The 11,686-nt window shown below is 38.0% G+C and overlaps 2 protein-coding genes across 4 annotated transcripts in view; one reads left to right on the top strand and one right to left on the bottom strand.

Moving 5' to 3' along the window:
- The first annotated feature begins 49 nt into the window (after nucleotides 1–49).
- On the top strand, nucleotides 50–1,546 carry C4H4orf46 (chromosome 4 C4orf46 homolog). Its single transcript, XM_015624903.3, has 2 exons — nucleotides 50–250; nucleotides 346–1,546. Exons 1-2 carry the CDS (start codon nucleotides 89–91, stop codon nucleotides 499–501), a joined length of 318 nt encoding a protein of 105 aa, XP_015480389.1. The 5' UTR covers nucleotides 50–88; the 3' UTR covers nucleotides 502–1,546.
- Nucleotides 1,547–1,819: 273 nt separating this feature from the next.
- Nucleotides 1,820–11,686, bottom strand: part of RXFP1 (relaxin family peptide receptor 1) — a 61,523-nt gene continuing 51,656 nt past the window's right edge. For all 3 annotated transcript variants that reach the window (XM_033513961.1, XM_033513962.1, XM_015624881.3), the window contains 7 exons: nucleotides 11,146–11,217; nucleotides 10,676–10,747; nucleotides 8,548–8,619; nucleotides 8,084–8,313; nucleotides 6,437–6,847; nucleotides 5,718–5,936; nucleotides 1,820–3,659 (listed from right to left, as the gene is read on the bottom strand). In XM_033513961.1, coding sequence (XP_033369852.1) covers nucleotides 3,358–3,659; nucleotides 5,718–5,936; nucleotides 6,437–6,847; nucleotides 8,084–8,313; nucleotides 8,548–8,619; nucleotides 10,676–10,747; nucleotides 11,146–11,217 — 1,378 coding nt within the window. In that variant the 3' untranslated portion in view covers nucleotides 1,820–3,357. The remainder of the gene's footprint in view (nucleotides 3,660–5,717; nucleotides 5,937–6,436; nucleotides 6,848–8,083; nucleotides 8,314–8,547; nucleotides 8,620–10,675; nucleotides 10,748–11,145; nucleotides 11,218–11,686) is intronic.

Here is an 11,686-nt window from a genome sequence, read left to right as displayed (position 1 = left end):
GGCCGCTGCCAACCCATCCGCGGCCCGGGCGGGCCGTGGGCGGTGCTCGGGCGGGAGGCGCGCTCGGCGCGGGAGAGCCGAGCGGGACATGGCCGAGGCGGGGCCGCTGCCGCCCGCGGCGGTGCCCGAGGGATCGCCCGGCGCCGAGCTCCGGAGGGTCCGCGGCGGGAGCGAGGGGTCGGGACCGTCGGAGCTGCCCGGCGGCGACACGCGGGAGCTGCTGGAGGAGGTGGAGATGCAGATCGGCGACGTGAGTGCGGCGCGCCGCTCCCGGGCGGGCTCCGGGGCCCCCTCGGGGACCGTGCCGGGCGCCGGCGATCCCCAACCTCTCTGCCGTCCCTCCAGGCCGCCTTCTCCCTGGCGAAGATCCTGGAGGCGACCTCGGCCGTGTCGGCCCAGGTGGAGGAGCTGGCCACCAAGTGCTCGGAGAACGCCCGGTTCCTCAGGACGTGGCGGGACCTGCTGAGGGAGGGCTACGAGTCCCTGAAGCCCAGCGGCTGACGCTGGCCCTGCCCGCTCGTCCCGCACTGCGGCGGGGCTCTTTTCCTCCTGTAGGGAGCTCACGTGGAGTTTTCTTTGCCCCCGGAGTTCTTTCACAAATACTTCAGGGCTCTCGTATGAATGTTTTATGTTAGTTCACCGAATAAAAAACCCCTTTGTTTAGGGAATCAGTTTTGACTTTTAGATTCTTCGTTGACGCTCAAGCGATCTTAATGCTCAGTGCTCCCTTTTTTTCCTCTCTCTTTCGTGCTAAAGTGGTAGATACAAAGTTAGTATGTGTGCTACGTTCAGAACTCATTACTGGTGTCGTATGATAAAGGATTGTCAGCCCCCCTTCTTAAGAGCTGTGAGCAGCAGAAACCCTGCCAACCCCAGAGAAACTTCAACTAACTCCAGGTTTTTTTATGTACACTTTTTCTTCATGTTGAGTATGGGATAATGTGGCAAGTTGTGGCTTATTTATGAGCTGTAAAAAATCCTATATCCAAAATCTTACTATTTTTAGCAGTATTTCAATGTATAACTATAAAGCTGCAGGTTTATTTTTTTGCAAGATGTTTTATTATTGCAAACAATTTTATGCTACCTTTTGTTGTAATAAAGTGCCTTATGGTAGACCATATATCTCTACAGGGTAGGAGTTTAACAGTATTGTTTGCTGATAGGATGGATTATTTTGGACTATAAGTAAAAGCTTCCATTAGTTAGAAAAGAATCTGTGACATATCCCATTGCTGGGGAAGTACTTCAGAGATTTTTCAGTATTTGGTCCTGTTTTTTATCTTTGCCTTAAGCAGTGAATAGATTGATAATAGAACATTTTGATCTGAAAGATGGCTGATGTGTAATAAATAGCTGTCCTGACACTCCTGTACCTTTACCAGGCACTGTGAAAAACAGTAATGCTGAGGTGCAATGGCAGGCTGCAGGAGAACACGACTCTGTCATGACTTATTAGCAGGCCTTATTTTTACTTACAGGACTTTGAGAAAGACCCACTGTAGTTTGCTTATCAAAACAATAAAGATGTTGCAAAAATTCTGACGTATTATTGAACTATTATTGTGTTACTGATAGAAACAAAGGTGGCAGTGAATATAACCATAGTCACATGTAGTGAAAAACAAGTAATAGCAAGGTCGGGGATGCTTGCATATCTCACCAAAGGCCCTCCTTGGCCCCTCAGAGTAAGGAAGTTCTATTGAACTGAGTTCTAATTGTCCTAGTTAAAGGCAATCCACGAGGCAAGATTTTGCTTTTTTTTAGGTGTTTTTAACCCCCACAACTCAAAATATTGCTAAACAACTTGGAAAAGAAGTAGTTTTGTTCAGCAGATAATATTTTATTTCAATAGAACATACAGTAGTGGAAACAAGATGCTTTAACAATCTTCAGTTTCAAGATAATCCAAAGTTCTGTAAACAGTTGAAGTGTGAGTCACACTTTCAAAATTCTACTTCTTATACTGTTAAGAAGTCAAGTGCAAACATTGAAAATATCTTTTAACTTAATTTTAAATAGTTTCAAATCAATGCAAAAAAAAGCTTTTTTTTACCTTTTGGGGCTCCTAGGCCATCAGACTGAATACGGTACTGAAAGAAGAAGGGAAGTTGTAATAATTCATAATAGAAAATATTCTCTTCAGTAAGAATGTGTGAAGGAACTGCCTCTAGGGGACTTTTTATTTTACCCTTTTATTTCTGGGAAGTAAAATAATGCTTCAGAAAGTGCTGAATGGCTGTGGTCTTCAAATTAACTATAGTGCATCCATTCATGTACCAAGTGATTGAAATGTAGATGTCATGACACCTTTTAAGACTGATAATTTTCTATTTTACCATCTTCCTTTTACATAGAGAGACATCTTAAGACTGGAATTTGTTGAAGTCTGCAAGCTGTGGTGAGCTACTTTTGGTAGCCTGCTAAGAAAAGTGAGGAAAAGAGCAGCAGCAGTAAGATTGCTGGGATACTCAGTCCAGTCTTTTCAGAGTAAGAAGGGGGAAACTGCCACCAGTTAAAGCTGGGGGACATTCACTTGGGAAAAAAACCAAACCCAAACATCTCCTTTTTATTTTTTTCTTCACCACAGTTCTGGTTCTGCCTGAACTAGAATCTTTAAGATCATCTAGTCCCAGCCCCTCCCTGACATGGCCAGGGACACCTCCCAGTAGACCAGGCTGATCAAGGCCTTGTACAACCAGGTGACTATATTAGAACTATCACTACAATTCCACTATTGCCTTTACATGAGTGAAATGGTCTGTACATTTATAAAAGGAATGTAATTTTCACTTGCTTGGCTTTGACAAATATAGTTAACAGATCTAATTATGAAATTTAATTCTTTTTCTTACGGCTATTGCTCCTTAAAGCTTTTTAAGTCAGAAACTTCAAGGAGAAAATATATTTCTTAATGAGGAAACCAATTAACTCTTAAAAAAATTATCTGTTGAAATGGGAACTTAAAAAAAGAAAAAGAAAAAAGAAAACACACGCACATACACACACACTTCCCCATAAATAAATGATTTTGAAACAATCTGCTTTCAGCGTGAGATGTTTCAAATGACAATTCATTTTTTTTCCCCCACACTCTTGGCTTCTGGAAGAAAAAAGCCCCAAACAACTGATTTGTCATTCTGATCTAGGATGAATTGTCACAATGTCAGGTACTGCTGTGAGATGGTAAAATGCCAGTTCTACCTGCAAACAGACACATGGCTCCCTCTTCTTCCTGCAGTGGTTCACGTGAGCCCTGATGTCACACCTCCCTCATTTTCCTCGTGGCTGTAAAGCAGCAAGCCCACGGATGTGAAGCTAACAGTGCCGATGTCACCGTGAGGATTCAAAGTGTAATTACGTGTATGAATTTAATCTTGTTGACTGTGTAGTCACTGAAGCATCAGAAGAGTCTGTACACAGCACAGGCTTCGTAACCTTTGGTGTGATTTCGTGTATTGGCCACATCTCTACCCAAATGAATGACGGACCGTATGGTTTCTGGTTGCCTTTACCTCTTTTGGATCTTCTTTGTCTGTAGTTGTACCAAACCTGATGAATCATTTCTTTGAAAGGTCGTGTAGTCAAAGTGTATAGAAGAGGATTCAAAGCACTATTTATTGGCAGTATAAAAATCACCACCCAAGAAGTTATGGTACCTTAGGGAAGAAAAAAGAATGGCAGCTGTAATATACATCCCAGTGTTTGTACTCTTTAGTTAGCATAAGCACTTGATGCCAATGCAGCACGGCTTCCCGGTGAGAGGGGGAGGTCGTGCTCTTAGGCTGAGCTCCTGGCACAACAGGTGCTTTTCTTTTTCTTCTTTCTATTACACTTGCACTGCTTCTTATCTCCTGTTTCCAGTACTCCCTGCAAAAGCTGACATTTATTATTCTCCCAGTAGTTCCATTTACCCCTCTTTTCTATGCCATAGCTTCCTGTTTGCCCTGGCAGACCTCTTGTTCTGGCTGAGCCCCTTTTTCTTGCCCTCAAACCTTTTGTCTCTGCTTTGCTCCTTATCTCTTCCTATGACCTCTGTTCCCTATCCTCTTCCCAGGACTGATGACATGCACTCCTAATGATGCCCCTGATATTCTGTCCTGCAAAACTATCCTCCATTCCTCATATCCCCTCAGAGCCTGGTTTTCTCTTCTGCACCAGGACTTCTCCATTCCTCTCCCTGAAAAAGAGCAGTGTGTACATCCTCCTAATTTCCTTTTTTCCCTGTTGGTAAGAGTTTCTGTGTTCACTTTCTGTCTATGCCTGTCTGTGCATCTTTACAACATCCCTTTCTCATCCTTTAGTGTTTGGGAGCTCAGTTACCTGAGGGGCAGGTGGAGAAGGGACAGGATTAAAGTGCTGAAAGATGTCAGTGGGTGCCCTCCATTGTGTTGTTTGATTTATAAAACTGTTACAGAACTGTTCCAAGAGCCACACAAAACTTAATTTAATCTCTCCTTCCGGGACACCCCTCCATTCTCCACTCCAGTTTTACAACTTTGTTGCAATATCAAGACATTCCTGTTCATGCCCATCACTTTGGCTACAGTTTTGGAAACAAACAGGTGCTTAGGTTCTAAAACTGTCACAATGTATCACTGACAAAAAGCAAATGCTATCGAATGCGTTTAATGATTTGTGTCAATTTGAACAGCTAGCTGTCATTTCTTTAGTTTCATGAAATGAGTAATTACTGTTTAATCTGGTTCATCTATCAGAACATTAATTTGCTGAACCCAAGATCACCCTGTTATTCAGCAAAATTTTTTCAAGATTTCTTATAATACACCTGCTTCTGCTTTTCACAATATTTTCTTTCAAATATCATAGATGGCTTGATAGCTTGTTGAAGAAGAATTTTAAAATATTTAAAATAACTGAATATTTGACATAATAAGCGTAACTTCCAGACATTTGAGATGCAAGCTCAAGCTTTGAAAAACTCAACTTCCAATCCTCCTGGTCAGCACATAAGGCAAAATCATCTGAGCTAAAACATTTTCTTGCCCATGTAATATTGTGACATACATCTGTACACTGAGCCTGAATCTGCTGTTGCTGATTGTTCTGCTCATGCTCACATACCCTTTCTAACAGAGTTTACAAGCCCCACATGAAGAAGCTTTTATTTCTGGCATCTAATGGTATCGAAAAGAGAAGGAAAAAATTAAGGTGCAATTTTAATCTCTTAGGTTACACTGTCTTTACATGGGAATATATTCACAGCATGAAGAAGATAAGCAGAGCTTTATGTAACTTAATGAGTTGAACTATAAATACCAGCTTGTAAAATAAAATTATTTCAGAATAAGATATATTATTAAATCAAGATAGAAAATACTATATGGTCCTGAGATATTTAGGCAACAGAACCAGAAAAAGTCCTGAGATGAGAAAAGCCAATGCAACTCAGCCTTGATTTTCAAATGTATTTTGCACACTTTATAGATATTATATGCAGACAGACTTGAATGATTTGAATTCTGGAATTTTGTATGTAAGTCAAAGGTGACTAATCTTTCATGATTATAGTAATATGGTTAAATTAAATAGCCAAAGTATATAGTTCATTATATTGTGTGTACATATATCTAGATATAGAACATGAAGTTAGCTGCAGCAATATAGTTAATTTCCTTAAATTATTTTTTTTCTGAGGTAGAAGAAACATTTCATGCAAGCACTGTTGATGCAGACTCATAAAAGAAAGGACATACCTGGTATTTCTACTCGAAGTAAAGAAAGGAGCTTCAAAATAAAAATAGGTATCCAACATAGTGCATCAGTAAATACAATGAAGAAAAATCGTTTAGCAAGGATCATCTCTTTTTTGATATGATTCCGAATTTCAGTAGCCATAATAGCTGTCTGGTGAACACTGTAGAACATACTCCCATAGGAAAACACAATGATGATAAAAGCTGCCAAGTTGACACCTGTTTAAAAATTAAAATTAATTATACCGTAAAAACATAATGGCAATTCTACATCACCTATTTGCAGTCTGGGTAATAAAGAAGACTATTTCTTCTAAACTGCTAGTCCCATGGAATTAAGTGGTCAAAAAATCTGAGTCTGTCCTCTTCTGAAGGCTGATTTTTTGCCTCTATTCAAGTATTCATTTTATTCACTGATAACTGGCAAATGACTGCCATCTGGTTAAAACTAAATAGTTCTCTGGCCTTAACATTGCTCTGTTTCCCTATTAATTCAACAGCATAATGGTCAATAATTTCTTTCTGCTTTCTCAGCCCCTTATTCATTTTAAGATAACTAGGTACACTTCTTCAGTAAAGTATTTATATTGGAAATAGTCTTTAAATGCTTGCTGGAGCATCTAAATCCAAGGAGGTGTGAACTTCACAACTATCTTATTTGTTTGAAAACTTGGTTCCTTTGCAGATCTAGTAATACATAAAGAAGAAATGCAACTTACCTAAGAAAATCACAACAGAGTAAATCTGACTTCCTGAACTTTCTGATTGTTCTGAGTGAAGAGGAAAACAGACGCCATTGGTGCCATAGTAGTTCCTGAAAAATTCCTTATTGCTCAGTGGGATAAAAGCAACAGCAAACCCGATTATCCAAATAAGAACCAAAATGGAAATTGTCCTGCATTTTCTGGGCTTCAAACACCTAAAAGGATAAACTATGCAGATGTATTTTTCCAAAGTCAGATAAGTCAACAGTAAGACTGACACCTCTGTAGACAGAATAGCCAGCGATCCAACCAATTGACAGTGAATACTGTCCATCCACAACTGAGCGTGCTTGTTGTATTCTCCACGATATTTAAGATCAAAAGCTCCAATCACAAATAAATATATTCCCATCAGACAGTCAGCACCTGTGGGCACAGTGCTTAACATCATTATTTACACATCTGAATTCCCCATTCTCTCTTTATATGTATATTGGAAAACATACACTCACACACATAAATATATATATATATAAGTATCTACTTACAAGTTAGCTAATACATAGATATAAAATCAATATCACATCTGGAATACTACTATGAATTACAATTAAGGCACTATGATTTTAGATTATTTTTTCTTTTTTTTTTGTTTTCCTTTTTGTTTGGACTGACAGTCCATGTTTCATACTTGTTTCCATTTTTTAAATGTCTGCTAAAACTGGTTTGCAAATAGAAAAACATACAGCTGTACTCATAGAAATATTCTTGCAACTTTTTTTTATTAGGTCTTATTTCTTTATTTATTTCTATGTTAACATTTGGTTTAAGATAATTTCCTTGGAGTAGGCCATCTCTGCTGGATTAAATTTTTTTTTTTCCACCTTATGCTAGTTCAAAACTCGTGTGCATAGCCTTCTAAGACTAGGAAGGGGTGATGACCTGTCAGCAGAGAACTGAAGGCTTCTTGGGTATGTTCTTAAAAATTTTACATAGTATTCAGATTATTTCTATGGGAAAAACAAAATTTCAATTTTAAATACTGACATGCTGTATTTAGAAATGTTGCAATTATTTTATACAATATATACCTTTCAAAATGTATCTAATTGCATTTGTGCCATCCTCATAGACCCTCCCGTAACAAGAGACTCAGGATTGTGGTGATTGTACTGCCAAGTAGTTAATCCAAAAACTTGTACTGCTTTCAGGATCAAAATAAAAAACCCCACCCCAATTCCTAATATTGGGGAGCTAGGATAGATTAATTTGCTATATTTGCATAAACAACCTTTTGTTTGTGCAAAGAATAGAATATTTGAACATAATAATTACATGCAGAAATCACTACTTACTGAGAAATGCATAGTAAAATTAAGGTTCGTGGGCATTTGAAATACTGGAATTTTATTACTTCTTGCTGGACAAAGTGGGAATTTTTTTGAATTCTCACAGAGTGAAAATCAAACATGAAACCTTTGGAATGTCCCAGCTGCCAAAGGCTTTTAATGGGACCCCCTGGTACATACGTTACAGCATTTTGTATTTTCATTTGCAACATCATAAAAGTGGAGTTAATCCAATGCTGGAAATATGTCCCTATAGTATTATTACAAATATCATACATGCAGACTGAAAACATTCTAGATATGGAGTACTCACAGCATAGAGACATTATGGAGATGGCATGCAGCTTGTTCTCCGATCTGATGTAGGGCCTCATGCAGATAACAAAAATGTTGCCAAAGCAGGTAATGGCAGATACCACCCAGACAAACACTCTCTGTATGATGCTAGCTAAAAGATTCTCGAGGGAGGAAATCCCATCGGTGTTGGGTTTGCAGCTGCGCACGTGAGGAGCATACCCACAGTACTGGAATTTCTTAAAATATCTGGTTGTGAGAAACAGATGAGAGATCATTCTAGATTGGTTGTCAGAACATCAAAACGATCTAGTAACTACTCAGAAAACATGTTCTGAAAGAAGAAAAATAAATAAAAAATGGTCAAAATTCGACAACTGCTTACATGCTGCTTTTCATACACCTTTGCTTTCAATTTTCCAGTATTCCATAATTGTAAAATTCAGGCCAAAGAAAACAAACTTTCTAAAATAATCTACTTACATGTGGGAAAGGTTTCTCAGAGGTCTGAACATTCTCCTCTGGATGTTTGTAATTTCAATGCCTTCTAAGCTGCTGTAAAAATAAATTCTCAGTAAAAGGCCATAGAAACTCAGTAGTAGAAATTTGAATTTTAGGAGCATTTAGTTGTGATTTTATGATCATAGGAAACTAGAGAACTTTAATTGCATCTAATCTGTCAACCCTTTGAAACTTGACCAAAAATTCTGTGTAAAATCTGAAGTGGAACAAAAAGGAATTGCAAGTAATACATTCATTGGTCTTCCAGATTCATGAAGAGAACTCTTAGTGCTGCTCTCAGTCATGAGAATTCATGTCTGATGTCTGATTAACATGTTGCCCTTTCAAAGTACCATTCTACTGATGTTCTTGCATCATCTCTGGCGAAATAATAACTTGTTCTAACAGTAATATTTTTACACATTCTTTTATCCCAAGGAGTGCTTTACTGGGCAAAAGACCCAACCCAAGAACTCAGTCTTTGTTATATCAAAACCAGCAGGAAGCTGGGACACAGAACATAGCATGTAAGAAAAAAAAAAGCTGTCTTTTTTTGTGAAACACAGGTGGGATTCCTTATTTCAAATTTTATACACATATATACATTTATACATATACATACACATATACACATATATAGCAAGTGTATATATACGTGTATATACAGCAATATATTTTCCTCCACAGTGCTAGGTCAATAAGTTTAACTCTATAAGATGTTATTTTAGAACTTCAGGTTCTGTATTCTTCCAGTCCATCTCATTCTCTGGTTAGTGGTGCAACTGGTCAGGGGTCTTTGCTTCTCTTTGTGGAGAGCCTTATTTGGATTTATTGTTCAAAGATTTGATTGTAATATTCATGTGAGTTCTGAACACATTGAGGCAAAAATGGAGAAAAGTACAGACATTAGTTAGTTGATGTGGGTTGGTAGGCAGTTTTTCTGGCAGACGTGAGAAAGCCTCAATGTGGAAGTGTGCTACTTGTATTAAGTGCTGCAATGAATCCTAGGGAGTGCTTTCCCCAACTATTTTAACTCTTTCAAACAGATGAAGAAGTAACTGGTGTGCTACAAACAAACCAAAATACTGTTGCCTATGGATCTATCTCAAGATTTAACAGGTTTTTTTGACTAAAAAACATGGAAGACCATAATCACTGAGTTTTATGAGTTCTTTGGTATTGAATAATAGATAAAAGGATAAAATCATGCTGTAGCTTGACTGTTAAGGAGGTAATTGGTTATTTTCTGTGCTCAGCTGCTTCTTTTCATGACACTTATACAGATTTAGTATTTTCAGTTCATTAGCCATTTACCAAATTTAGCTGAATTTGGCCAGGGTGTTCCGGTCACTGTGAGGAAGCTAGTCTGATCAACAAAGGCACGTGTACTGCTGGCTACAGCTCACACATAATCATATCAGGTCAAATCATAAACTCCTACTGCACTTCTGTCCAAGAAAACATCTGTTTTTTAAACTCCACAACCATTTTTAGTGGGGCCTGTTGCAAAAGGACAAGGGCTAATGGTTTTAATCTAAAAAATTTTAGATTCAGACTAGATATTAGGAAGAAATTTCTTATGAATAGGTGGTGAATCACTGGAATTGGTGGTCTAGAGAGGTGGTAGATGCTCCATCCCAGGAGCTCCATCCCAGGAACATTCCTGGTCAGTGTTGACAGAGCTCTGAGCAACCTGATCTAGTTGAAGATGTCCCTGCTCATTGCAGGGGAGTTGAACTAGAGGACTTCGAAGGGTCACTTCCAAAACAAACTATTCTATGATTTTGAAGTGATGTCTGACAAGAATCAATGCTGTGCTATACACCAAGCTGGTTACTTCAGACGTGAAGTGACCAATGAAGATGTGCTTAAATCCAATGCAACACAATTTCAGATTTGCAAGATTCTTGCTGCACTATCTCAGAGTTTCAGGAGGAGCGCTGCTGGCAGAATTGAAGTTAGAGCTGCTGTGTTACTGCATCTACAAAAACTCCCCCATAACTCTTCAGGGGCAATTTCTCACAAAATAAATTCTGGATCTTATCCCACTGAGGGAGATGTGCATAATCACAATGAAAATATAGCTAAAATATAAAAATTTGATACTTACAGGGATTTGAGTTTAATTAGAAAATCAAACTGGTCTATTTGTATTTTCTTGATGGGGTTGTAAGAAAGGTTCCTGTAAATACAACAGAAGTAACTTTGGCTACATTCCTTACAGCTTGTTCTAAAAACAAAGTCAATCTACTTTATAATCCAAATATCTCATTAAGTATTCCCATGAAATAATTAATTTCTGATGATGTAGCTAGCATAATTCATCTTGTATGTACTAACAAGATCTAGAAAAAGGTAGAATTTGAACATGCTGTCTTTTGGGACATGAAAATGCACATCTTTTACAAAATTATTCTGGAAAAAGTGCTATATAAAATTGATAATGGTGTGTTTTTTAGGCAGAACTTAAATGATATATACAAACAAATGTGCTCTTCTGTTTCTGGACACATATGACTGAAAGCATCATATCAAATGAGGAATACACAGTTATGTATAATAATAAACAAGAATCCTTACAGTTGTGAAAGCTCCTTTAGTTCCTTAAATATATATGGAGGAAGTGATTCAATCTTGTTGCTAGCCAAATCTCTGCAAAAACACACAGGTTACAGTAAGTTCTTACTAGACACAGTAATTTTACTGAATAGTTTTGCAGTTTCAATATACACAGTTTTATTTGCCAAATAGGATATTATTTATTCTATAGGTTATCAGGAATCTGGACTACAAAAGAATGGTGCTAAAACAAGGTGGGAAGCTAAATCTGTCAGATCTTGTTTTGTCTCATTAGTTCAGGCATACTATTAGATACATAATTTATCGTTATTTTATTTCCATCAAAAAGTAAGTAAAATACTATTAATTTGGCTTGTAGAAGCTTAAAAATTAATGAAATATATTTTTTCATGATGCGAATTCTTCCACATGGGCTGAACAGCCCATCTTTACTTTGTTTTTTTATCTCTACCTTTCACCTTACTTTCACAATGCAGAAATCCTAATAACAGAGGAAAAGTCTTTGCCCAACCAAAACTGTCAAATGGTCTAAAAGACACTG

The sequence above is a fragment of the Parus major genome, chromosome 4 (assembly GCF_001522545.3).
Source record: "Parus major isolate Abel chromosome 4, Parus_major1.1, whole genome shotgun sequence".
NCBI classification, from domain to species: domain Eukaryota; kingdom Metazoa; phylum Chordata; class Aves; order Passeriformes; family Paridae; genus Parus; species Parus major.
Note: the sequence above shows the minus strand (reverse complement) of the source record. Positions and strands in the feature narration are given on the sequence as shown.

Bases quoted from the DNA above. Each gene is read 5' to 3' on its own strand.
- C4H4orf46 (XM_015624903.3), top strand. From the start codon at position 89: ATGGCCGAGGCGGGGCCGCTGCCGCCCGCGGCGGTGCCCGAGGGATCG. The intron at 251-345 runs GTGAGTGCGGCG...CCGTCCCTCCAG, and splicing joins TGGAGATGCAGATCGGCGAC to GCCGCCTTCTCCCTGGCGAA.